This window comes from Capricornis sumatraensis, chromosome 13 (assembly GCF_032405125.1).
Source record: "Capricornis sumatraensis isolate serow.1 chromosome 13, serow.2, whole genome shotgun sequence".
In the NCBI taxonomy this organism is placed as follows: Eukaryota; Metazoa; Chordata; class Mammalia; order Artiodactyla; family Bovidae; genus Capricornis; species Capricornis sumatraensis.
The window spans coordinates 29,627,768-29,655,434 of record NC_091081.1 but is presented as its reverse complement, the minus strand read 5'-3'; the positions used below and the strand labels follow the sequence as shown (position 1 = coordinate 29,655,434).

Sequence of the window (27,667 nt, the reverse complement as noted above, 5' to 3'; positions counted from 1 at the left end):
ATAATAGAAGCTAATTACAAATTTGTAATACAATTTCTGATTCTTGGAAGCAGCCAACAAAACAAAACAAAACACCCAAATCCAGATAAATTAATCAAGCAGATCAGGGCTCAAGCCTGCCTCTGAAACTCAACAGTATGACCATGTGACCATGGTAAGTTACTTTCCTCCTATAAATCTGAGGTGCAGCATCTTTTGGAGAAGGGAATGGCAATCCACTCCAGTACTCTTGCCTGGAAAATCCCATGGACAGAGGAGCCTGGTAGGCTGCAGTCCATGGGGTCGCATAGAGTCAGACACGACTGAAGTGACTTAGCAGCAGCAGCAGCATCTTTAAAAAGATACTGCCACTTAGTTCAATTAAACAGGAACTATTATTACTTCACACATATCATCACTGGCTACTTAGTGTAGTGCAAATACTATGTCATATGTCACATTTAATCCTTTGGGGTTTCACTTCATGGCTGAATAAAACTTAAAAAGAGGAGTTATGAAACTTGTTCAGGGTCACATGTCTATTAGTAGGCCAAGAGATAAATATTTCAACAAGTACTGTGCAAGGAGCTAAGTAATACCTGGTTAAGAGGCGTTTTTAAAAATATTTAAGCGTTGCATAAAAAGTGCTTCATTTCACATGGTAGCCAAGTCATGCTCAAAATTCTCCAAGTTAGGCTTCAACAGTATGTGAACTGAAAACTTCTAGATGTTCAAGCTGGATTTAGAAAAGGCAAAGGAACCAGAGATCAAATTGCCAACATCTGCTGGATCACAGAAAAAGCAAGAGAATTCCAGAAAAACATCTACTTCTGCTTCATTGACTATACTAAAGCCTATGATTGTGCAGATCACAACAAACTGTGGAAAGTTCTTCAAGAGATGGGAATGCCAGACCACCTTACCTGCCTCCTGTGAAACCTGTATGCAGGTCAAGAAGCAACAGTTAGAACTGGACACGGAACAACAGACTGCTATATTGTCACCCTGCTTATTTAACTTCTATGCAGAGTACATCACGTGAAATGCTGGGCTGGAAGAAGCACAAGCTGGAATCAAGATTGCTGGGAGAAATATCAATAACCTCAGATATGCAGATAATGACCCTTATGCCAGAAAGCGAAGAGGAACTAGAGAGCCTCCTGATGAAGGTGAAAGAGAAGAGTGAAAAGCTGGCTTAAAATTCAACATTCAAAAAACAAAGATCACAGCATCCGAACCCATCACTTCATGGAAAATAGATGGGAAAACAATGCAAACAGTGACAGACTTTATGTCCTTGGGCTCCAAAATCACTGCAGATGGTAACTGCAGCCATGAAATGAAAAGACGCTTGCTCCTTGGAAGAAAAGCTATGACCAACCTACAAAAGCATATTAGAAAGCAGAAACATTACTTTGCCAACAAAGGTCTGTCCAGTCAAAGCTATGATGTTTTGCAGTCATGTATGGATGGGAGAATTGGACCATGAAGAAGGCTGAGCACTGAAGAATTGATGCTTTCGAACTGTGGTGTTAGCGAAGTCTCTTGAGAGTGCCTTGGACTATAACGGGATCAAACCAGTCAACCCCAAAGGAAATCAATCCTGAATATTCACTAGAAGCACTGATACTGAGGCTGAAGCTCCAATACTTTGGCTACCTGATGCGAAGAACTGAGTCATTAGAAAAGACCCTGATGCTGAACTATTTACAATAGTTCATAGCTCAACAGATGAAAGGATAAAGAAACTGTGGTACATATACACAATGGACTATTATGCAGCCATAAAAAGGAACACATATGAGTCAGTTCTAATGAGGTGGATGAACCTAGAGCCTATTATACAGAGTGAAGTAAGTCAGAAAGAGAAAGATAAATATCGTATACTAACGCATACATACGGCACCTAGAAAGATGGTACCAAAGAATTTATTTGCAGGGCAGCAGTGGACAAACAGACAGAGAGAACAGACTTATGGACATGGGGAGAGGGGAGGAGAGGGTGAGATGTATGGAGAGAGTAACATGGAAACTTACATTACTGTATGTAAAACAGATAGACAATGGGAATTTGCTGTATGTCTCAGGAAACTCAAACAGGGGCTCTCTATCAACCTAGAGGGGTGGGATAGGGAGGGAGATGGGAGGGAGGTTCAAGAGGGAGGGGATATACGTATACCTATGGCTGATTTATGCTGAGGTTTGACAAAAAACAACAAAATTCTGTAAAATAATTATCCTTCAATTAAAAAATAAATTAAAAAAAGAAAAGACAAGACCCTGATACTGGAAAGATTGACAGCAGGAGGATAAGGGGACAACAGAGGATGAGATGGTTGGATGGCATCATCAACTCACTGGACATGAGTTGAGCAAGCTCCAGGAGATGCTGAAGGACAAGGAAGCCTGTCGTGCTGCAGTCCATGGGGTCGCAAAGAGGTGGACATGACTGAGCAACTGAAGAAGAAGAAGTGGTGCTTCTGAGCACCCATAAATTAAAACATAATATGAACTAACACAACATTGTAAATCAACTATATTACAATATAAAATAAAAATTAAAATGCCAAACTAAGGGGAAAAAACCTGTAATAATGAGTGGAGACTAAAAATGTCTCCTGCCATATCAGAAACAAAGGACACTGAGTCCATCAAGCCATTGGTCACTGAAGCTGCCCCCTCCCCACTGTGCACCCTGAGGGTATTCAGGACAGAGAACAGCAGGATACTGATCCTAGATAGTTAAGGTACATATCAAAGATATGATTTCATTGAGCCCACACTCTTGCAACTTCCCATCATAGAAAGCACTAAATTCATTAATTTGATGTCTGTTTTTCTTTAATTAACAGTAATCTTTTGATGTTCCAAGCACCTGGAATTTGTTGCAGAAACTCCTATGTATTTCCCTTGCCTCTTTAGAACAGTCCCTCAGAGCTATCCGAGAGTGTGCCTCCCAGGCTTATGTCTTCAGCAGGTTTGCTGAATGAAGCATGATTCTCAACTTTCAGGTTGTGCTTTTTATTTTTCAGTCAAAAAATGCAAAAAGATAAGGGTGGAACTGCTGAAATGCTACAGTGATGAGCTTGGTAAACCCTTTACCCCCAAAATCAAATATAAAACTAGACAAACATGTCAAAATAACCCTCTCAGGAAAACAAACAAACATGCCTATCAGAACTCTGGAAACTGGCTGAAGACATGTAACAAATCAAAAAGCATTTACTGAAGAAAAACAACTGAATGTCAAGTAAGAACAGTGGAAATCTGTGGTGTTTTAGGCCACCAGCTCCATAATGGTAGTTCTACCGGTGTGAGACAAGCTGTGCAAACCAGCACCACTGCTGCTAAAGGAAGACCACTGACTAAAAGTAGAATGTAGAAAGCAGAAAAGTTCCACATACAGGAGTGATGTTGCGAACAACAGTGATTCTGGTGAAGAACAATACTGCAGTAGCCCAAGGCTGCAATACTGACTGGGGCAAGAAACAAATCAGCAGACTTGCCAGAAAGTTAGGAGGGATATCCTGAGAATGGCACAGTAACGACAGGCCTTGACAGTTCTCTTATCCCTGGAGGTCTGAAAGGCTGTGTGCCTGCACAAAGCTGTATGCAGGCTCAAAAAAAACTGGTGAGGATCCACAGTTATCTATGTATCTGTGACCCAACATGAGATCTTTCAGAGATATAGGAGCGATATGGACATGAGAAGACTTGGCACAAAGTAAAAGCTGAAATAAACCTATTACTTGCCTAAACATTCAAGTCATTCCCCAACCTACATACAAATCCACTATCAGAGGGCAGAAGCCTTACTAGCTCTCTAAGTGTTTATGCAGAACCTCTGACCAGTCACTGCCTGCCCACTAAAGCTGTCCTGATCCAAGGGTGACCCCCTAGGAAGCCAGGCTTAAAAAAAAAATGCACACACAAGAAAAATATCAGCGACAGCAAAGACTACAGACTTAGTGCAAGCAAGTCCTTAAAAATCAAAAAAAGATACTGCAACAAAGCTCCCCTGGGAAGAAAGACAAGAGGTGATCTAACTCAACAGTCTTGAAAATACATTATCTAAAATGCTTGGTTTAACAAAAAATGATAAAACATGCAGAGAAATAAGAAAGTATAACTCACATGGGGTTAAAAACAGTCAATAGAAACTGTCTCTGAGGGAATTCAGTTCTTGGACTAGGCTGACAAGGATTTCAAACCAGCTATCACAAACATGTTTAAAGAACCAAAGGAAATCATACTTACAGAATTCGAAGTATGATGACAATGACTCAATGAAATAGAGAATCTCAACAAAAAGAGATTATAAAGAAGAATTAAATTGGAATTCTGGAACTGAAAAGTACAATAACAAAATGAAAATTTCACTGAAGGGGCTCAACAGCAGATCTGAGCTGGCAGACAAAAGAATAACAAATTTGAAGACAGATCAACCAGATTTTCTATTGTGAGACTCCATCAAGCATACCAACACAGGTAAAATAGAAATCTCACAAAAAAACAAAGAAAGAATAAATAATGGCTGCTGCTGCTAAGTTGCTTCAGTCGTGTCCGACTCTGTGCGACCCCATAGATGGCAGCCCACCACGCTCCCCCATCCCTGGGATTCTCCAGGCAAGAACACTGGAGTGGGTTGCCATTTCCTTCTCCAATGCAGGAAAAGTGAAAAGTGAAAGTGAAGTCGCTCAGTTGTGCCCAACTCTTAGCGACCCATGGACTGCAGCCTACCAGGCTCCTCCATCCATGGGATTTTCCAGGCAAGAGTACTGGAGTGGGGTGCCACTGCCCTCTGACGACTCCCCAGATTGGACTAAAATCTTTAATCTGACATTCAAGAAGCTCAATGAATTTCAAGTAGCAGAAACATAAAAGAGACCTTACAGACATACTGGCCAAAATGTTGAAAGACAAGACTGCCTAGTGGTCTAGTGGTTAAGAATCCGCCTGCCAATGCAGGGGCCATGGGTTCAAACCCTCGTTCAGGAAGATCCCACAAGCCTCAGAGGAGCAACTAAGCCTTTGTGCCACAACTACTGAGCCCATGAGCAACAATTACTGAAGCCCACAAGGCTAGAGCCCATGTGCTACAACAAGAAAAGCCACCGCAATGAGAAGCCTGAGAACCACAACCAGAGAGGAGCCCCCACTCTCTGCAACTAGAAAAAGCCCGAGCGCAGCAATGAAGACCCAGCACAGTCCTAAATAAAGATTAACAGCTGACTTTCCCTTGAAACAATGAGGACCAGGAAGCAGTGGAATATTCAGAATGCTGAAAGCAAACACAAGAACAAATAATTCTGTACTTAGTGTGGTGGAAAGAATTCTAACATGGCCCCCCAAATTTCCACTCCATGGTGTACACATCTCCTCTTAAGTGTGAGTGAGTCCTATGGCTGTCAGTCCAATGATTAAATTACATTTTATGACAAAGGAGAAAGAATTTTGTGGATGGAATTAAAGTCCCTAATCATTGTGACTTTAAGTTCATCAAAAGGGAGTTTTTTGGGGGTGGGTTTGACTGAAATCAGGTGAATCTCTTAAAAGAGGGCTTTAGTCCCTCTTAGCAAAGAGACGGTCTGATAGGCTTAAAGAGGAAGGCTACTATAAATTTTATAACCTGCAAGAAAATGAATTCTGTCAACAACTGTGAGCCTGGAAAGAATCCCAAGCCTCAGATGAGACCAAAACCTTGGCCAACCCCTGACTGTAGGCCTTCTGAAACCCAAACAAAGGGCCTAGCTAAGCCATGCCCAGACCTCTAATTTACAGAAACTAGTAAGGTAGTATTTTAAGGTAATAAATTCATGATAATTTTTAATGCAGGAATGGAAAGCTAATACATCCAGCAAAACTATCCTTCAAATATAAAAATTAAATAAGACATTCCCAAATGAACAAAGACTAAGAATTCATAGTAAGCATATCTACCTTAAGAGAAATACTAAAGAAAGTCTTTCAGGCTGAAAAGAAATGATATCAGATGGTAACTAGGATCCACATGAAGAAATAAAGAGCAGCAGTAAAGGCACTTGGGCTTCCCTGGTGGCTCAGAGAGTAAAGAATCTGCCTGCAACGCAGGAAACCCAGGTTCAATCCCTGGGAAGAATACACAAAAAACTATACAAAAAAGGTCTCAAAGACTCAGACAACTAAGATGATGTGGTCACTCAAGTAGAGCCAGACATTCCTGGAGTGTGAAGTCAAGTGGGCCTTAGGATGCATTATTACAAACAAAGCTAGTGGAGGTGATGGAATTCTAGCTGAGCTAGTTAAAATTCCAAAACATGATGCTGTTAAAGCGCTGTATTCAATATGTTAGCCAATTTAGAAAATTCAGCAGTGGCCACAGGACTGGAAAAGATCAGTTTTCATTTCAATACCAAAGAAGGGCAATGCTAAAGAATGTTCAAACTACAGTATGGTTGCACTCATTTAGCATGCAAATAAGGTTATGCTCAAAATCTTTAAAGCTAGGCTTCAGCAATACATGAACTGAGAACTTCCAGATGTACAAGATGGATTTAGAAAAGGCAGAGAAACCAGAGATCAAACCACCAACATTTGGTGGATCATAGAGAAAACAAGGGAATTTCAGAAAAACATTTACTTCACTGATGATGCTAAAGTCATCACAACAAACTGTGGAAAATTCTTAAAGAGATGAGAATAACAGACCACTTGTCTCCTGAGAAATCTGTATGCAGGACAAGAAGCAACAGTTAGAACCTTACATGGAACAATAGGCTGGTTCAAAATTCGGAAAGGAGTACATCAAGGCTGTATATTGTCATCTTGTTAACTTATATGCAGAGTACATCATGCAAAATGCCAGGCTGGATGAATCACAAGTTGGAATCAAGATTGCCAGAAGTACCAATAACCTCATATATGCAGATGACACCACCCTAATGGCAGAAAGGGAAGGGGAACTAAAGATCCTCTTGATGAAGATGAAAGAGGAGAGTAAAAAGCTGGGTTAAAACTCAACATTCAAAAAATGAAGATCATGGCATCTGGTCCTATCACTTAATGGCAAATAGAAGAAAAAGTGGAAGCAGTAACAGACTTTATTTTCTTGGGCTCCAAAATCACTATGGATGGTAACTGCACCCATGAAATTAAAGGACACTTGCTCCTTGGAAGGAAACCTATGACAAACCTAGAAAGCATATTAAAAAGCAGAGATATTACTCTGCCAACAAAGGTCCGTCTAGTCAAGGCTGTGGTTTTTCCAGTAGTCATGTATGGATGTGAGAGTTGGACTATAAAGAAAGCTGAGCACCGAAGAATTGATGCTTTTGAACTGTGGTGTTGGAGAAGACTCTTGAGAGTCCCCTGGACAGCAAGGGGATCAAACCAGTCCATCCTAAAGGAAATCAATCCTGAATCTTCATTGGAAGGACTGATGCTCAAGGTAAAGCTCTAATACTTTGGCTACCTGAGGCAAAGAGCCAACTCACTGGAAAAGACCCTGATGCTGGGAAAGATTGAAGGCAAAAGGAGAGGGCGGCAGAGGATGAGATGGTTATTAGATAGTATCACTGACTCAATGGATGTGAATTTGAGCAAATTCCAGGAGACGGTGATGGACAGGGAAGCCTCTTGTGCTGCAGTCCGTGGGGTCACAAAGAGTTGGACATAACGACCAAACAACAACAAATGAAGGCAACTACACATGTAAACATGTAAGACAGTAAAAAATAAATTTTTCTCTTTCCTTAGCTGATTAAAAAAACTGCCTGAAACAATTATAAAACTACTATTCTAACATATACAAACGTAACATATATGACAATATTAGCACAAAGGAAGGAGAAGGTGTATTGGACCAAGGTTCCTATTTCACTGGAATTAAGTTCATATTAATCTGAAGTACATTGTGAAAAGCTGAGGCATACTGTAATTTCAATATCAAACACTAACAATAATTTTTAAGAAATAAAAAGAATCTCGGGCATTTAAACAGTACAACAGGAAATATCTAACACAGAAAGCAGTAAAGGAGTAACAGAGAAAACCATGAGACACAGAACACAAGTGTCAAAACAGCAGAAATAAACCCATCATACTGGTGATTTCATTAAAAATAAATGCAGGGACTTCCCTACTGGTCTAGTGGCTAAGACTCAACACTCCCAGGGCAGGAGCCCCAGGTTTGATCCCTGGTGAGGGAACTAGATCCCATATGCAACAACTAAGAGTTGTTAAACTAAAAGTACTCCTGTACCACAAGGAAGATAGAAGATCCCGCATACTGCAACTAAGACCTGGCACAACCAAATAAATAATGTTGTTTTTTTAAATAAATGGATTAAGGGAGAAAATATTTGCAAATGAAATGACCAATAAGGGGTTAATCTCAAAAACACAAAAAAAAGCTCACACAACTTGACAGCAAAAGAGCAAACAAGCTGATTAAAAAAAACAAGAACTGATCAGACATTTTCCCAAAGACACACACAGGCCAATAGGCACAGGAAAAGATGCCCAACACTGTTAATTATCAGAGTAACACAAATTAAAACCACAATGAAATATCACCTCATACCTGTTAGAATGGCTATTGTCAAAAAGACCACAAATAAATGCTGGGAAGGATGTGAAGAAAAGGGAACCCTTGTACACTGTTGGTGAGGATAAAAACTGAAGCAGCTGCTGTGGAAAACAGTAAGACTCAGCAATTCCACTCCTAGGTAAATATCAGATAAAAAAGAAAACACTAATTTGAAAAGATGCCTGCACCCCAATGTTCATGTGAGTGAGTGGACTCAATTGTATCTGATTCATTGAGAACCCATGGACTATAGCCTGCCAGGCTCCTCTGTTCATGGAATTTACCAGGCAAGAATACTGGAGTAGGCTGCCGTTTCCTACTCTGAGGATCTTCCCAACCCAAGGAACAAACCTGCATTTCTGGAGTCTCTTGCATTGGTAGGTGGATTCTTTACTCTGAGCCACCTGGGAAGCCCTCCAATGTTCATAGCAGCATTATTTTCAATTCCTATATTATGGAAGCAACCTAAGTGTCCATCAATAGATGAATGGATAAAGAAGATGTGGTTTTTAGTATATACGTATGTGTGTGTAAGTGTTTATTACAATGGACTACTACTCAGCCATTTAAAAATAATGAAAGTTTGCCATTTTCGATAACAATGGACTTGGAGTGTATTAAGTCAGACACACAAAGACAAATACTGTATGATACCATTTATATGTAGAATCTAAAAAATAAAACTAATGAACAGCCTCACAGATAGAGAACAAACTAGCAGTTACCAGTGGGAAGAGAAAAGAAGGGAAGGGCAAAACAGGGACGGGGATTAAGAGGTACAGACTACTGTGCATAAAATAGATAAGCTACAAGGGTATATTGTACAACACAGGGAATGCAGGCAGTATTTTTTAATAACTATAGATGGAGTACAGCCTTTAAAAATTGTAAATCACTATGCTGTACTCTTGAAACTTATACATGAACTGTACAATTAAAAAATTTTTAACAATTGTAAAACAAAATGGATTATATACACCAATCAAAAGGCAGACATTATCAAACTGAATAAAAAACTTATATCCTCTCTACAAGAGACACACTTAAGATTCAAAAACAAAAATAGGTTAAAAGTGGAAGGATGGGAAATGATATACAGCTTACAACTAACCATAAGAAAGCTGGAGTCACTGTGTAAGTATCAGATAAAACCAACTTTAAGACCAAAGAACTGAGATTCTTGGCAAAAAGTCTTAAAGAAATGTTTTCCTCCTTGGCTTTGGTAACTTGAAAGGAAAGAAGATACAAATTTAATAACTGTCCCTTCCCCACAGGAGAAGGAAATGGCAACCCACTCTAGTATTCTTAGCTGGGAAATCCCATGGACAGAGGAGCCTGACGGGCTACTGTCTATGGAGTCACAAGAGAGTCAGACATGACTTAGCAACTAAACCACCACCACCTCCTCTGTTATCCATTTCTATGCTTTTTTTATTGTGGTAAAACGTACATAACATGAAAATTACCATTTTACATGTACAGAGTTCTGCACTGTTAAGTACATTCATTGTTGTGCAACCCTCGCTACCATCCGCTGACAAAACTCCCATGTTTAAAAGAATACATTCTATAAAGAATATGAGTACTGGCCTTCTCTGGTGGTCTAGTGGTTAAAAATAAACCTGCCAGTGCAGGGGACACAGGTTCAATCTCTGGTCAGGGAAGATCCCACACGATGTGCAGCAACAAAGCCCTCGAGCGGCAACTGCTGAGCCCATGTGGTTAGAGCCCACGCTTCACAGCAAGGGTAGCCGCTGCAGTAAGAAGCCCATGCACCGCAACAAAGAGTAGCCACCGCTCATTCCAACTAGAGAAAGCCTGCGTGCAGCAACAAAGACCCAGCACAGCTGGGGGGGGTGGGGAGTAAATAAATCTCAAAAAAAAATAGTAATATGAGTAACCGGATTCTTAAGAGTTTTGACCTTTCATTAAGCACACTCCAAGGGTAAATCAGAGTGCTTGTGGGGGAAAGAAATGCAGATCCGGTAATATATATGTTACAAAACTAATCTTTTACTGAAATCAGCACTCTCTTCTTTTTTCTGACAGTACAATAAAAACCTAGAGGCAATTATCAGATAATGACAGCAGCAGCTAGTATTAACTAAACAAGATAGTACTTAAAAGTCCATAACACACATCATTTAATTTTAGGAAGATCCTAACACTTTCATCTTAGGATGGACAAAAGGTTCAGAGAGGTTAACTGCCCAAGGGTACTCAATTAGTAGGTAGTGTAAAACCAGGCATGAATTCATGTTCATAGTTCAAGTGTTCTTAGAACACATTAAACATTATCTCCCCCAAAGTTAGTAGAAGCTCTAGAAAAATGAAAGTCCATGGTACATAAGGTACTACGCAAGCAGCACCTCAGTAGAGATTCTTTGTTCTTCTGCCACAACGTACTCTGCTCCAGTCTGCCTCCAGTTTCCTTCTACCAACACTAGGCTGGGAAAGACTGTCCCAGATGGTTAGATCAAACGGGAGAGAAGTCTAGCTTCCTTGAGAGGAACACTTAAAACACTATGCCAGAGCTATTAGTTAAAGCTCAAAAAGAAAATGAGATATGGGTCAGGTCTTCAGCTAGTGGATTAGCAGTAGTGAGCGCTATACAGAGGCTGATGGAGAGAGAGAGAGAAAATGTCATGTCAGGGCAAGGGCAGGAGATAACAATAGTAAATAACAGCAGCTATGGACTAAAGCAACAAAATGTCTCCGCGGACTCTGGCAGAGAATACTGATACCAAAATTTCTAATTTTCTAGCAATACTGATATCAAAAAACTGCTAAGATATCTCTGAAACTAGATGATACTCAGTTTCCTAACGTAATAAAAAGGTCCTATCAGGAAAATAAGTCTATAACCTTTGTTTGGTTGGATTAAGAAAATCTATCTATTCTTAATGAAGAATGGGATGTGTATGAAGTCAGTTACACCTAGAGTTTGGCACAGGGCTAACAGTGACCAGATTGTGAGTGACCACTAACCAGAAACAGTGAGATAGGACAAAAAGGTAAAAAGCAAAACAAAATTTCAGGTCAAAAAGCGCTGAGTGCACTGGTCCCTTCATATATGAGCCATCCTGTATATTTGAGGCCAGTATCAACTATAGTCAACTAGACAAATGACACAAGTCAATGTCAATGCCAAGGAAACTGGACAAAGAGATGTCTAATAATTTGAATCTTAAACTTTAAATAGCCCAATATAGCGAATGGCTATTGTATTAAAGTTGTTTTAGACAAAAATATCAGAAGTTCTAAAGGAAAGTAAATCGAAGAATATACTCATTCGAAATAATCCATTGAAGTATATTCGTAACTGATGTCCTACTTCAACCTAGCAAGTTTTTCTTAATTTTGTTTGATCAGATTCTATATAATTATAATCCTTCTAAAATACTGTTAGCTTTGACATTCTTGACGCTCTGGGTACCATATGTTTGATACATATTTTTATGGGTTTCATAACTGGATTTTTAAAAATCTATTCTGTCACAAATCAACGTAGGAGTTTTCAAAAGATTGTTTTCGTTCATTTTGAATGAATGCCTTGTTAAGATTCAAGTTTCTTCTCAAAACAGAAACCAAAAAAAAATCTGACATTAGAAGAAATTGTATAGTTATACATTCACTGCTTAAAATCCTTAAATATATTTTAGACTTTGAGGCCTAGAATCACAAGTTGCAAAGGTCAAAATTCTTTTCTCTTAAGGTGTGCAGTAAATGGAGGATACTAGTGTTTTTAAGACCAGGCTTGAAATTACAGAGGGTCAAAGACCTTATAATAGAGTAGGAAATTTTTTCTAAGTTAAATTTTAAGCAAGAGCTAATAAGCTAAGATATTCATCACCCAAAACATTACTTGTCTAGTCTCAGAAGTTAGCACTCTCTTATACAAAGGCACTAGATCACAACAGCAAGGGCAAACAACTGAATCAAAAATTATGTGGTTCTTTCTCTTATACTCAATCTTCCTAAAAAATACACTAGTTATGCAGCGTTGTTAATTTTGACTTACACATGAACAGCCAAAGCAACAGTCTTTTAGTAATTTTCTCTATAGTTTGGAAAAATAATCCTCTACAGGCGATTAAAATAACACATTCAATTTTTTCCATGAGAAAAAGTGTTTTTCTATGCCTTTGGTAAAACATCTTGGCAGACTAGAAGGCAAGGGATAATGAGAGCTGATGGTGCTAGATTCTGATGGAGACAAGAAAGATAAGGCTGTGTGGCCTATACCCAAGGCTCAGAATCAGGTTGAGCCCAGTCCCCACTGACTCTCATTCTCTTGGAGTGAGTCTATTGTGTTTCCTTCTGTTGGAAATTATCTTTAAGACAAGGCCATGTCATTGTTATTAATTTCCTATTGCTGCTTTAACAAATTACCACTAGTTTAGTAGCTTAAAACAACACCTATTATCTTATGGTTTTGGAGGTCAGAATCTTGAAATGAGTCTCACTGGGACAAATCAAGATGTCACTAGGGCTGCATTCCTTCTGGAGGGTCTAGGGGATATGCATCCTTGTCTTACCTAGCCTCTGGAGGCTACTGGCATTCTTCAGCCCACGGTCCTTTCTTCCATCTTCAAAGTCAGCGATTAGATCACTCCAACCTCTACGTCCACTGTCACATCTTCTGTGACTAACTCTCCCACCTGTTTCACTTATAAGGGCCCTTGTGATTATACCAGACCCACCCAGATAATCCGGGACAACCTCTCCATCTCATGATCCTTAATTTGATCATATCTCCAAAGGTAACATTCTCATAAGTTAACACATTCAGATTCTAATTATTAGGAAGCAGAAATCTTTGGGGAGTTATTATTTCTGCACCCACAATAACCCAAGCCACAGGTGCCACCAATTATGACATTTGAAGATTCCTAACAAGTAATGTATGGTAGATAATGTTGCCACAAATTCTTTGAAACCACCTTCATCTGAGAGGTGGAGTTTATTTCTCCACCTCCGAATCTAGACGAGCCAGGACTTGTTTTGAGCAAGAGAATGTGGTAGAAGTGACAAGCAATTTTCTAAGCCTAAAACTCAAGAGGTCTTGCAACTTTCTATCTTCATTCTCTGGGAATGCTATTCTGAGATAGCCATATAAGAAAGTCAGTAGAGCCTACTGGAGAATGAGAGGCCATGTGGAAGACAATGAGGTGCCCCAGGAGATAGACAGCCAGACATGCCAGCTCTCCAGCTCAAAACAGTTGCACAAATCAGCACACAGAAACTGCCCAGCCAGACCACAGAATGTAGGAAATAAATCACTGTTGTTGGGGTGGTTAGTTATGCAATTGACATAATATTGGTTACTGGGAAAAACCAGTCTACAATATTTACATATCTGGATGAGCTTTTGGCAGGAGGAATAAAGAAGGTCATTTGGGTTAGATGGGAGAGGAGAACAGCAGGTAGACTTTCATGGCTGTATCACAAAGCATGATCAGGCTGATACAGGAAATGACTGTTAAATAAGAATGACCCTGGCTATTTTTATGAACTGTTCTAACTGGAAATAAGAGCCATTACAATTTCTAAGAAGAGGCAGATAACTAAAACTATATCAAAGAAAACAGAGAAGAAAGTGCCTACCATACCAGCTGAGACACAGCAACTGCCCAAGACATGCTTAAAATAAAACAAAGCATAAATAAAGAGGTAGGAAAAGATGTTTGAGCCAGACAGTAACAATAGGTCCCAGGGCATAAAGTGGTCAAAATCCAGTATTAATACTGTGTGACTTTGGCAGGTCATTGACAATGGAAAAGACAGGTGTTCTCTCTGGTCCTTTATGCAGGCTTGGGTTCTACTGTACATTATGACTATTTTCACGAAGTTCAGTTCAGTTCAGTCGCTCAGTCATGTCCGACTCTCTGCGACCCCATGAATTGCAGCACGCCAGGCCTCCCTGTCCATCACCAACTTCTGGAGTTCACTCAAACCCATGTCCATTGAGTTGGCCCACGGGAGCCACTCAAATGTTAAGTTGAATCTAAAAAGAAATGTAGTTAGGAAAAAACTGATTATAGAGTCTTAAGAGAATAAAACTGGGCAAATGCACAGATTACAGATAAGAACCATATCTAACATCTAAGTGAAAATCTCTACAATTTATTTCAGCTTAAGTATATCAACATCATCTGCCCTTTTAAACTAAGATAAAAATTCTATCAATTTACTATATTGTTCCATTTTGAGAATATCACAGTTCCTCAATTTTCAACTTAACCCCTTTCTACAATTCACACATTAAACTTACCCACATCAGTAGTTCAACTAATACCAATTTAATCATTTAATAATGGCATACTGCTATAACATGTAGAGAATTACCATGTAAGAACACAAAACATTAAATGATGATATGGTATGAAAAAATTAATTCTGAGGTAGAAAATATCTAAACCCCAATCCTGGCTGGAACAAACTATAGTTTTGTCAGGCACCACCTTCAGTTTTGTCACTAGTTTATCAACTGAAACTAAACCACCATGAACTAGCTACCTAACAGTTTTTATCAGCCCCAACTCTCTCTCTCTCTCTAGATATTCAAAGGAGTTTACAAAAGTATTCAACTGAGAAAACTAGTTTTACAAACTGAAAATCTTTGTGGCTGGCCTTAATATGAACAGCAGATGTAATGACTCACAAGGTTAGCAAAAACTCGACCTTTAGAAGGAAAAAATGGTGTCTACTATTTCATTCAGCACCCAAGAACAGGACCACACTTTACAATCAAATAAGATTCTCTAGGTGCTGTGCTTTCCACTACTCCAAAGCTACATAAAACATAGACTGGCCAACTTTTTCTCAAATGGCAAGACAGTAAATATTTTAGGCTGTTGAAACTACTCAACTCTGTCCTTTCAGTGCAAAAGTGGTCATAAATACTATGTAAACAAAATATTAAAAGATATGCTGTGTTCTAATAAAACATTAAATAAGGAAGCCCACAGCTGCTGATCCCTGTTCTATAGTGATCAGTGTTTTAAAACTGTTCTCCGTTATATAATATGAGGGAAATCTTGGAGTGTAAATTTAAACAAAGGTCTGGTGATACACGGAAGTATGCCTAGCCAACAAGACTTTTATCTTTGTTTCCACATGAAAACGATCCGTAATGTCATGGCAAAAGAGGAGATATTGAGAACTAGACATAAGAAAAGGAACTTTGAGGCTCCTTTGTTCCTCTAAATGAATCAGAATTTTCAAACTTACTACAGAACAGAGAAGCTCATCCCACAAGGACAGGAAGGGGAAAAACGGAAAGTAAACAAGCTATAGGTGGCAGGTGTGGCATAAAGCCAAGGAAACAGAGATGCTACTTCATTTATAAAAGTCTAGAGAGCAAAGAATTAGAAAGTCATCATTCTAGTATTGTTAGGCACTAAGTAATTTAATTAAAGTTATTTTGTCTTCCTAGGATTCCCTGGTAAGAGACACTGACCTCACTCATTTAGGTGGCTCAAACAATATACTCCATTATACAATGTCATCAACTAAAACACTGGTCCCAAGTAAAACCTCCTACATAGTTTTAAACTGTCACTGAAGGCAAAAAAAAAAAACAAAGTTAATCATGTATTTTCCGTACTTCTAACCCAAACTCGACCCCATGATATACTTCTATCGAACATGCCATGTCTTCATGCCTGCCTCCTTTTTCTACTCACCAAAAATTTCTCTGGAAGGGGTCAAACTTATTTACATCAAAAAAAAAAAAAACAAAAACAAAAACCAACTTACATTCAAGAGTGTCAAAACTAACAGGAGCTCAAATTTTATTTCTTACAAATAAAATAAACTTTCTCTAAACTTTGAAATCTCAGTCATCAGCAAACAAAGGAAAAAAAAGACAAGATGAGAATGTTGCCATGCCACACCCTAGAAGACGGACCCCAATCACTTCTTTACCACTGTGTGGAAGCAGAGAACAGTGTCTGTTCCTCCTTCTTTCACATGGCTGCCCAGCTAGACTAAATTCCGCAGCTTCCTTTATCACCAAATGTGGCAATGGGGCAGAAATGTGCCTTCGCCCTGCCTAGAATGCAGATGTAATACCGGGAAGCTCACAGTCAAGTCACAATGCCAGCCCTGGCCTGCTCAAGACTTTTTCACATGAAAAAATTAACTCAGTTTTTGAGGTCTCTGTGAGAACAGTCCAAACTATACTTTAACTGACCATATGTTATATTTTACTATGCTGTCCAATTTCATAGGTTCTAAGTTAAATATTTCTTTAAAAGAACACCTTATTTGGCTGAAAGCTTTAAATCATTTAACTAAGCAATCCGTAAACAGCAGTACCAGGATTACAGTACTGATTTTCTCGGACACCATCTTTCTTATCTGATAGTCAAAAAACTGCTGGCTCTGCTTACATGGAAGCAGCATAGTATGGTACAAACATAAAAGTACCTAAAAATAACATTTCAATCCTTTTTTTTGGTAAGTATGACTGTGAAAGTGAGATGAAAAATCTCATGGAATCACCAAAATACCTGAAAATTAAGCACTAGTAGATTTTCCTCTTTAAAGGTATAGAGTGGCAATACTACTAAAATACAAAGATTTCTTAAATGGATATAAATGTTGTCTCTTCCTGATTTCCGGCTTACTTTCATGATTATTACATAGGGATAGATATGATGGTATAAAACAGGGGTGAAAAGATCAGGCTTGGTTAAATGTAGTAAATGCTTCTTCTTCCCCTAAAGCTAAGTTGTTGGCATGCTTTGACAGTATCTAAACTGTCTCCCCTTTAAAAATAGTTTTCATCTTTGGCCAATATCACTGGTTTTCCTCTCTGCTACATGTAAGGATCTGCTTCTTTTTCTCCCTTCCCTCCCCCCACCACCCTAGAATTTGCCTTTTTTTAAAATATAAATTTATTTATTTTAATTGGAGGTTAATTAATTTACAATATTGTATTGGTTTTGTGATACATCAACATGAATCCGCCACAGGTATACACGTGTTCCCCATCCTGAACCCCCCTCCCTCCTCCCTCCCTGTACCATCCCTCTGGGTTGTCCCAGTGCACCAGCCCCAAGCATCCAGTATCATGCATTGAACCTGGACTGGTGATTCATTTCATATATGATATTATGTTTCAATGCCATTCTCCCAAATCATTCCACCCTCTCCCTCTCCCACAGAGTCCAAACGTCTGTTCTATACATCAGTGTCTCTTTTGCTGTCTTGTATACAGGATTATCATTACCATCTTTCTATATTCCATATATATGCGTTAGTATACGGTATTGGTGTTTTTCTTTCTGGCTTACTTCACTCTGTATAATAGGCTGCAGTTTCATCCATCTCATTAGAACTGATTCAAATGTATTCTTTTTAATGGCTGAGTAATACTCCATTGTGTATATGTACCACAGCTTTCTTATCCATTCATCTGCTGATGGACATCTAGGTTGTTTCCATGTCCTGCTATTATAAACAGTGCTGCAGTGAACATTGGGGTACACGTGTCTCTTTCAATTCTGGTTTCCTCGGTGTGTATGCCCAGCAGTGGGATTGCTGGGTCATAAGGCAGTTCTATTTGCCGTTTTTTAAGGAATCTCCACACTGTTCTCCATTGTGGCTGTACTCGCTTGCATTCCCACCAACAGTGAAAGAGGGTTCCCTTTTCTCCACACCCTCTCCAGCATTTATTGCTTGTAGACTTTTGGATCACAGCCATTCTGACTGGCGTGAAATGGTACCTCATTGTGGTTTTGATTTGCATTTCTCTGATAATGAGTGATGTTGAGCATCTTTTCATGTATTTGTTAGCCATCTGTATGTCTTCTTTGGAGAAATGTCTATTTAGTTCTTTGGCCCATTTTTTGATTGGGTCATTTATTTTTCTGGAATTGAACTGCATAAGTTGCTTGTATATTTTTGAGATTAGTTGTTTGTCAGTTGCTTCATTTGCTATTATTTTCTCCCATTCTGAAGGCTGTCTTTTCACCTTGCTTATAGTTTCCTTTGTTGTGCAGAAGCTACTACCCAAAGCAATCTATAGATTCAATGCAATCCCTACCAGGCCAACAATGGTACTTTTCACAGAGCTAGAACAAGTAATTTCACAATTTGTATGGAAATACAAAAAACCTTGAAAGCAATCTTGAGAAAGAAGAATGGAACTGGAGGAATCAACCTGCCTGACTTCAGGCTCTACTACAAAGCCACAATCATCAAGACAGTATGGCACAAAGACAGAAATATAGATCAATGGAACAAAATAGAAAGCCCAGAGATAAATCCACACACCTATGGACACCTTATCTTTGACAAAGGAGGCAAGAATATACAATGGATTAAAGACAATCTCTTTAACAAGTGGTGCTGGGAAAACTTGTCAACCACTTGTAAAAGAATGAAACTAGAACAGTTTCTAACACCATATGCAAAAATAAACTCAAAATGGATTAAAGATCTAAACGTAAGACCAGAAACTATAAAACTCCTAGAGGAGAACATAGGCAAAACACTCTCCAACATAAATCACAGCAGGATCCTCTATGACCCACCTCCCAGAATACTGGAAATGAAAACAAAAATAAACAAATGGGACCTAATTAAACTTAGAATTTGCCTTTTAAAAAATCTCATCGAGGCTACCAACCACTGTGGCTCTATTTTTTTTTTCATACTTCTCTGTTGCCTGTCATATCTCAAGAGACAGAGAGCATGGTGCCACCAGGTACAATCCTTGCTGGGGTGCTTTTTAAATTACCACTTCCCAAATCCCACCCTAACCCAATTAAAAAAGAATCTAAAGGATTTCAAAAGCTCCCCAGGTGATAACGAATGTTCAGTGAAGGTGAAAGAAAAAATATGGCCTCTGAAGATCACAAAATCTATATTCAAATCCCAGTTTTGCAATTTAATAGCTGTGATTTTGGACAAGTTACTCAACCTTCCTAAACTTCATTTATTCCTAAAGTATCCACTGCATGTCAAGCACAATGTCAGCTGTTGAGTTAGGGTGATCATGACAGTCCCCGTCCTCTAGAAGGTTACAGAACAAATAGGAATTACAGGGAAAAAAGTGAAAGTCGCTCAGTCATGTCCAATTCTTTGCAACCCCCATGGGCTGGAGCTCACCATGCTCCTTTGTCCATGGAATTCTCCAAGCAAGAATACTGGAATGGGTAGCCATTCCCTCCCCAGGGCATCTTCCAGACCCAGGGATTGAACCCGAGTCTCTTGCATTGCAGGATCACCATCTGAGCCATCAGGGAAGCCCATACAAGCAAACAAATATAATCCTAAAGGGCTACAAGGACACACAGGGAGGAAATCCAGTCTAGATTCCAGGGATCAGCAAAATCTCTAAAAGGGTAAAAGCAAGGCTGAGTTCTGCAGGACAAGTAATGATAGCCAGATAAGGCTGCTAAAGCAAGACAGAGGAGGAAGTGTATGCAAAGGCCTGGATAGAAGTCAGCTTATTTGGGAGATCTAAGTAGTTCAGCAAGACTAAAATGAGAATGAGGGAGGAACAAGAGATGAGGATAAACAATGACTTCAGCTTCCACATTTGCAAAACAAAGATATTATTTGCTCTGCTTGGTTACTCAGATTAAATTATATATACAGCAAACTGTCTGGAACACAACAGGTACTCAGGTGATAAATTCCCTCACTTTTCAGCTTATACATGAGAAGAAGCTTGCCTTTTATAAGCATTTCGAGCCAATCAACCACACACTTTTTCTTCAGGTGATTTCATCATAGCACAGAATTCAACAGTACATTCTTTTCAGCTGTTTTTGTTTTTCTGGGGTGCATCTTATCTACTGTGGATTAATGAAGAGTCAACTCTTAGGTCTCAAAGATGCTAATATTGAGACTTCTAAAGGTTCAGACACTTGAGGGTTCCCCAGGATGTAGATAAAAAAGGTTTTAATGTATTGTTTAAATGAACTGAAGCTGTGAAGCAATACAGAATGAGAACCACAATACTTCAAATCCAACCCTGACTCTGATACTCATATGAGCTTTGTGCTTAGTCACTCAGTGGTGTCTGACTCTACAGCCCCATGGACTGTAGCCTGCCAGGCTCCTCTGTCCATGGGATTCTCCAGGCAAGAATACTGGAGTGGGTAGCGATTTTCTTTTCCAGGGGATCTTTCAGACCCAGGGATCAAATCCAGGTCTCCTTCACTGCACACAAATTCTTTACTGTCTGAGCCATCAGGGGAGCCCTGACTTTGACTTGAGTTAGATATCAATGATTTACGTTGGGTAAGAGACATCTTTCTGTGTCTTGGTTGGTTCCCTTATCTGCCAAAATGAACAATATAAAACAGGATCCCTTAACACAATATAACAGAGCTACTTTTTAATTGCCACTGCCTCACTCCCCCCACATTAAGGGATGGGTTAGGTAAGAACAGACTCTTCAAAGCTATCTTTCCCTGATAGAGATCCTGGAGGTCAGCCATAGCTGGCAGCAAAGATGTATATCAGACTTTTCATGGTCAATTGATAAACCTACCTAGATTCTGCAGATGTCCTTCGGCTTGAAAATGCTTTGATTCTTTTAAATACTATTTTGGCCCTTTAAGAATTAATTCACATAAACCCTAAAAACAAGTCTAAAAATTAATTTATTTCTGAAGAGAATATTAATGACTCAATTTAAAATGAGAGGACTCATCCAGAGAAGAACTACCAATACAAGTTCAGAATGGCAAATACTGTCAAGATGCTACTTTCATTATCTTTCCCGGTACAAGGTTTATTAGTAAACTTTACTATTCAGTTTTATGTTTCAATATGCCTCAACTTAAAAAAGCTACTTTTAGAAGCATGTGAGGTGATAATGTTAATTAAAATTGCGGTGGTAGTCATTTATGTATATAGCAATCATTATGTTGTACACCTTAAATACAATTTTATATGTCAATTAGATCTCAAACTGAAAAAAAAAAAAATCAATACTAGCACAATCACAGGAAACATACTACCTTAAAACATGTCTGTGTGTGCTTAGGTGCTTAGTTGCTCAGTTGTCTCTGACTCTTTGTGACCCGATGGACTGTAGCCCACCAGACTCCTCTCTCATGGAATTTCCAGGCAAGAATACTGGAGTGGGGTGCCATTTCCTACTCCAAGGGATCTTCCCGACCCAGGAATTGAACCTGAGTCTCTTGGGTCTCCTGCACTGGCAGGCAGATTCTTTACCACTAGAACCATGTGGGAAGCCCTCACCTTAGAATATGGAGACTTCTATTAAATATTTTTGGTCTTAAGTGTGAAATTTACTACATTCTGAATGGCATCACAACTTCCCACATGGAATGACACAGATATATTAGATTTCTTGGTAAGAAAATCAAATGATTTTAGTAACTCGCCTGCACATTAACGTAGAGAATATAGTCAGCTGATCAATGACTTTTAATTTAGAAGTAACTGTACTTAGAAGTAACTTTTGAGTGCCTATTATATACTAATCGCTGTGCTAAAGAGACTTATGTGTATTATGTCATTAGTCCTCTGAGGTAAGTACAGTCATCTCTCAGTATCCATGGGGGATCTGGTTCCAGGATACACACACCTCCATATTAAAATCTGCAGATGCTCAAGTTCCTTATATAAAATGGTTTAGTATTTGCATATAACCTACGCACATCCTCTCTTTCACTTTAAACCATCTCTAGGTTACTTATAATACCTAACACACAATGCATATGTTATATATATAGCTGCTGGTGTGCAGCAAATTCAAGTTTTGCTTTTGGGGACTTTCTGGAATTTTTTTCCAACTACTTTAGATCTGACGTTGGTTGAATACTCATATGCAGAACCAGCATCCTCAAACACAAAGAACCAACTGTACTATTATTAGCACACTTATTTTACAGAAGGGAAGTGGACCTTAGATTTTGCACCTTACTCAGTTATTCTTTGAACTCAGAGCTCAAGAAAAATCCTTAAACTCACTCTGGTTCAAAGCAGTTTTCTCTAGGTACAATACACCTTAATTAACTTAAAGTCTTCAGAAAATTAAAGCCACATTATAGCACAAACTTTATAAACAGTGACTGAATTTCCCCTTCAGTTTTCTCTTTAATATGCCAAAATAATTCTAGAACCTGAGGTTTCCAAATCCTTTAATCATTTATGGTGCTCTCTGCTATGCCTACCATTAGAATGATTTTAAAAAACATTAATACTGTATCAATTATTTTTAAAAGCACAGAGATAATCAAGAGATCCTAATAGTCTTAAACACTACCCTCAAACCAAAAGATAAATGGAGATTGGGAAACTTGCATTCTAAAGTGCCACCATCCAGATAAAATTACTCTGTGAATTAGAGTAATTTCAATCAGATTCTATAAAATGGAACATTTTTCTCAAGACTAAAATTAGAGTGTAACCATAGGATAGTTTAAGGGCCCAAACTTTGGAACATAAAATGGTCTGACACGTGTCAAATTCAACAGCAGAAGGCAAGCAGCAGAGGCTAGGGAGAGAAGGAACAGTTTAGAAAAATAGTAATAAATGACAAAATGACTTACCTATTCCTCTCACTGGCAGCTGTACCTTAATTACTCTCAAAAATCACATGCTGCTAAAATAAGTCCTAATATCTTACTATACGGTGTCCTGCATTTACAGTTAACACATTACATTATTAACAGAATCCCCAATGGTATTTCATAAGCATTAGAAAAAATTATATTTTCTTAGAAGGCACAAGCACTTATGACTTAACAGTTATTAACACATAACAAACTGGTGTACATAATCTAACAAACCAATGTAGGTGTATATTACCTCTGAGGTAAGTACAGTCATCTCTCAGTATCCATGGGGGATACTGTTAATTCCTTAACTCATTAATCACTCTTAAAAAGGATTACTTTCTTCAAAATACAAATGACAATAACATAAGCACAATTTAAAGTGTCACATAAGCTATTTGGTAATAAAAATCAAATGAATTTTTTTTAATTGTTATTATACTTAAAGTCCATTTACTATGTAAGAAATCAGCATGACAAACACAAAGTTATTAAATGAGGAGATTCCACTTCAGTTGTGTGACAGGAAGTACTAGCTCTGGAAGTTTAGAAACAGGAATACCAAGCTCTGCTGTAGCACAAGAATAAAGGAAAATATGCTGATGAATGAGAGTAAAAGAAGTTCTTTTCAGTTACAACCTGCGATATATTAAAGGCAATCCAAAACCATTCCAAAAGTTAAGGAGAAAAAAATGCCTCATTTTTTTTCACTAGGCTTACATGACAATATGCTTCCTTAGGTACACTGGAATTCAGATTCTGCAGTTTCGCTGTAACAAGACTGCTTGTGACTCATGTTTTACACATCCTTAGAGAGACAAGGGTGACTTGTAACATTTAACAGGTTAGTTTCATATTTTAAGTTGGATGATTATTACATTTTTTATAGCAACACATAAGTAATATTTTTAAGTGTCTGAGTTTCACAACAGTGAATAAACTGAACGTTACTAAACTGTACAGTTAAAAATGGTTAAGATGGTATATTCCATCTTACCACACAAAAAATTAGAAAGTTAATGAGAAATTACTCCACTTGAATGTTAATAGTAACTTGTTACATAAAATCTGATTACTCTTAAACCAAATTCTTAGGCTTAATTTTAGTAATTTGTTACTGTCATTAGGAGCTGGATTCGTTTCACTGTAACTAATTTTTAAAGATACTTCCATACATGAGGAAATTCTTTAATTCTGAAGTAGAGAGTGAGAGTGAAGCACTATTCTCAATTAGCATCTTTCAAATCATCTGAATTACTTACTGCCAACAAATACTGGTTATGAAATTATAAATGTGGTTCTACTTCAGCTGATTCTTTCATTCAGTGAAGTGCAAATCTCGAAATTAGGAGAGCAAGATCCCTAAATGATCTTTTCTTAAAGCAGGCTTTTCTTAAAGCAGTGGTAGTCTTGATTGTGAGGCAGGCAACACTTCCCACTCCTCAGCCTTTAGCACAACTGCGGCCCAAAATACTAAGGTCAATCATTTTCCATCACCGTTTTCTCACCTGGCTCAGCCCTACCAAATTTGACAGGCTTTTGTAAACTTTCTGGAGGTTCTGTTCAGAAAAGCGTGCAATCTAGGTGAGTTTGGTAGCACGGAAGGGCCTGAGAGGAATCAGCTTGGCTTGGCCGACTCGGGGTGGGGCGGGGGGAATAGTCTCCAGGAAAAGAAAACCGGATTGGCTTCAACTTTGCGCAAACCCTCTTTCTCAGTCACAGATAGCTCCATTCTCGATAAAGGGCTATGTTCTGGAAAGATCTACCCTTTCCAACTCAAATGTCATTCCCAGATCAGCTGCTTGAGGGGCCAGAGGCGCTCAACCCACGCCCTCTTCTCCGAGTACCTTCTTCAAGTGCCAGCGCTGGCCTCAGCTCACCCTACAAGCCCCATCCAAGCCCTGCACGAAAGCCCTACACGAAGACTGGCCCTGGCCTGGACCCCGCCCGTGGACAAGTCTGCCCCACCGTGTCAGCAGGGGTCCCCGCCTGGGCGGCCGTGGCCGTTTGAGGGTCTGCGCTCCATGGTCCGCGGCGGACAGCCGGGAACAGAGGAGTCTCTCCGTAGGGGGAAAAGACGGCCTCACCTTGACCCTGATCTCGTAGGTGGTGAAGCGGCCCCGGCCGACCCCCACCGTCTGCGGGTTGCTCACATCGATCTCGAGGAAGTTGCTGGGAGGCCCGTAGGCGTCATTCAGGTTCTGCGGCTTGGTGATCAGCCGCCGGGTGTCCGCCACGGTCTCCGCCATTTCGCTGCTGCAGCCGCCGCCGCCGCCGCCGCCGCGGACTCCCTCCGCCCCCTCAGCGTTCTACCGACACCTCCGCCGCCGCTGCTGCTGCCCGCCGCGGGGACACCGGGCTCGCGCGCAGCGGTCGCAAGGCGAACGAGCACGTAGAGCGGGCGTTCACCCCCACGCGCGTAGCTCCTCCCCGCGTCCCTCCGGCTTCCGCCTCCTGTGCCCTGGAGGGAAACAGCTGACCTGTCGAAACTTCGCGCCCGAGACCCGGGAGACCCAGCGGAAGCCGCGGAAGGGGACTGGGTCTAGGCAGAGAAGGGGAAACGCAGTCTTGGAACTTGGAGGTGCGGACAGGTTCCGGCCGGACTACAGAGCCCACAATGCACCGGGCGAGCGCGCCCCCGCCGGGCTGAAGCAGAGCTGCTACGGGGTCGATTTCCGTGTCGGGATCGGTTTCCGTGTCGGCCTCGGCCTGGAGCAGTGGAAAGAGCACTAGGCGAGATCTTCGCGGCCTTGGAAGACGCGGGGACAGAATTTAAATGGCGAGCTAGGGGAGGTTTGCCCACAGTCCGAGCAAAATTGCCTACGCTAATTCAATGCCAGCCTATCCACCGTCTCGCTGTGAACCACTGAAAATGCCTTTCCAGATAACTTTGAATTAACGCCTCAAGTGATGATTTTTGACATCAATTTGATAGTTTTACCGTGCATGCGTCTGGCTTGGTAAATTGAATGTGGTAGAGTGGTCAAAAAACTATTTCATAAGATCATACCGTAAGGTCAACCCATTTGGGGAGACTGATCGGTCCTCTAAAACAAGATAACATAATATGGGCTGAAACTTGCCTTAAATTTCTGATGGTCGAGTGATCTGCAGCTTTCCCCCTTCACTTCCCACACAGTTGCAGTAAATTAAAAAAAGGGGGGGATAAACATTGCTGCAGCATTTGAAATGGAGTTCAGATAACCTTTATCAGAAACGAAAAACGACGAAACAAGTAGATCATAGTTAATCACCGACAAATGCAAACTTTGAGCATTGAGGTAAAAGGACAGATGTCTATCCCTGCCTCGGGAGTTCTCTCTCGTCACGGTCTCGTAACCTTTCCTGCGTTTCTTTATATGTTGAGTTTCAGAAAACCCATTCACTTTAAATAATCTGATTTGTCCCTTAAACTGAAAAATTACCTGGATCTTTAGCAACGCTCAGAAAAGTTGTTATAAAAAATTGCTTAAGCACGATGTCAATCCTTTTCAGGAAAACTCAACATTCATTCATTCATTAAGCAAGTATTTATTGAAGACCTGCTAGGTGTTTTCACCTCTAGATATTAGAGGTAAAAGGATGAGGAAGACATTAAAATTCCCTGATCTCATCAGGTTGTTTTATATTAATATATGGTCTATCTTGGGTAGACAAATAATAAACTAATAAATAATACATCTACCAATATGATTAATGCTATAAAGAAGATAATACTGGGTAATGTGAATGAAAGTGACCCAACAAGCTCAATAAGTTGGTCAGAGAAGTTCTTTGAGTGTATCTCTCCAAGAGTGAGAGTAATATCAGAGTAAGTATGCCCAGACAGGACTCCCAGAATAAGGGCATACTTACTCTGTTGCAAGAGACCAAAGGGAAACTTGACGAGTATAATTACAGCAGTGAGCTCAAGAATGTATTTAATGATTCTTTGAATTGAACTATGTGAGACCTGAGAGACCAAGAACCACTCTATTGTGTTGTCATCCATGACACTTGAACAAAGCAATTATGGAATATTTGCTTAGAAAGCTTCTGTCTCATTGGAGGCCATGGCAGAATAGCTTTGGGCAGCAGCAACAATTGGCTGCAGTGAAGTAGCATCTACAGAAAATAGCACCACAGTCACACAGCTAAAGAGCTTCCCAGGATAAACATCTGGAAAAAAATCATCTTTATTTTTCAAGGCGATACGATTGCATTCCTAGAAAAACCTATGAAGAGTAGGCTAGTAGAATTAGCAAGAGAATTTAGTGACTGAATGAAGGTATCAAACTTAATTTATTGTCTTCTTCTGACTAAGCAATGTCTAGTTAGACTGGAGATGGAAAAAATATCATATTCGTAACAGAGACCAAAGTAAAAAAGAAAACAAGAATGGAAGGCACAGGAGCTATAGGAAACAAAATTATGAAATTTTAATAAAAGATAATAAGCCAAAACCTAAATAAAAAAGACTCCATGTTCTTGGATAGGAGGACTTAATCTAAAACAAATCACCTAATCTACTGTTAATAATGCAAATAGAATCAGAATCCCACTGCAGTTGGTTTTACCCTCCTCTTTGTCT

General features: G+C 39.6%; 1 protein-coding gene across 4 annotated transcripts in view; it reads right to left on the bottom strand.

Moving 5' to 3' along the window:
- SNX3 (sorting nexin 3) overlaps nucleotides 1-25,482 on the bottom strand; it is a 48,172-nt gene extending 22,690 nt beyond the window's left edge. The window contains exon 1 of one of the 4 annotated variants that reach the window (XM_068985167.1): nucleotides 25,185-25,482. In XM_068985167.1, coding sequence (XP_068841268.1) covers nucleotides 25,185-25,346 — 162 coding nt within the window. In that variant the 5' untranslated portion in view covers nucleotides 25,347-25,482. The remainder of the gene's footprint in view (nucleotides 1-25,184) is intronic. The other 3 variants (XM_068985165.1, XM_068985166.1, XM_068985164.1) reach the window with 3 other exon arrangements.
- Nucleotides 25,483-27,667: the final 2,185 nt, after the last annotated feature.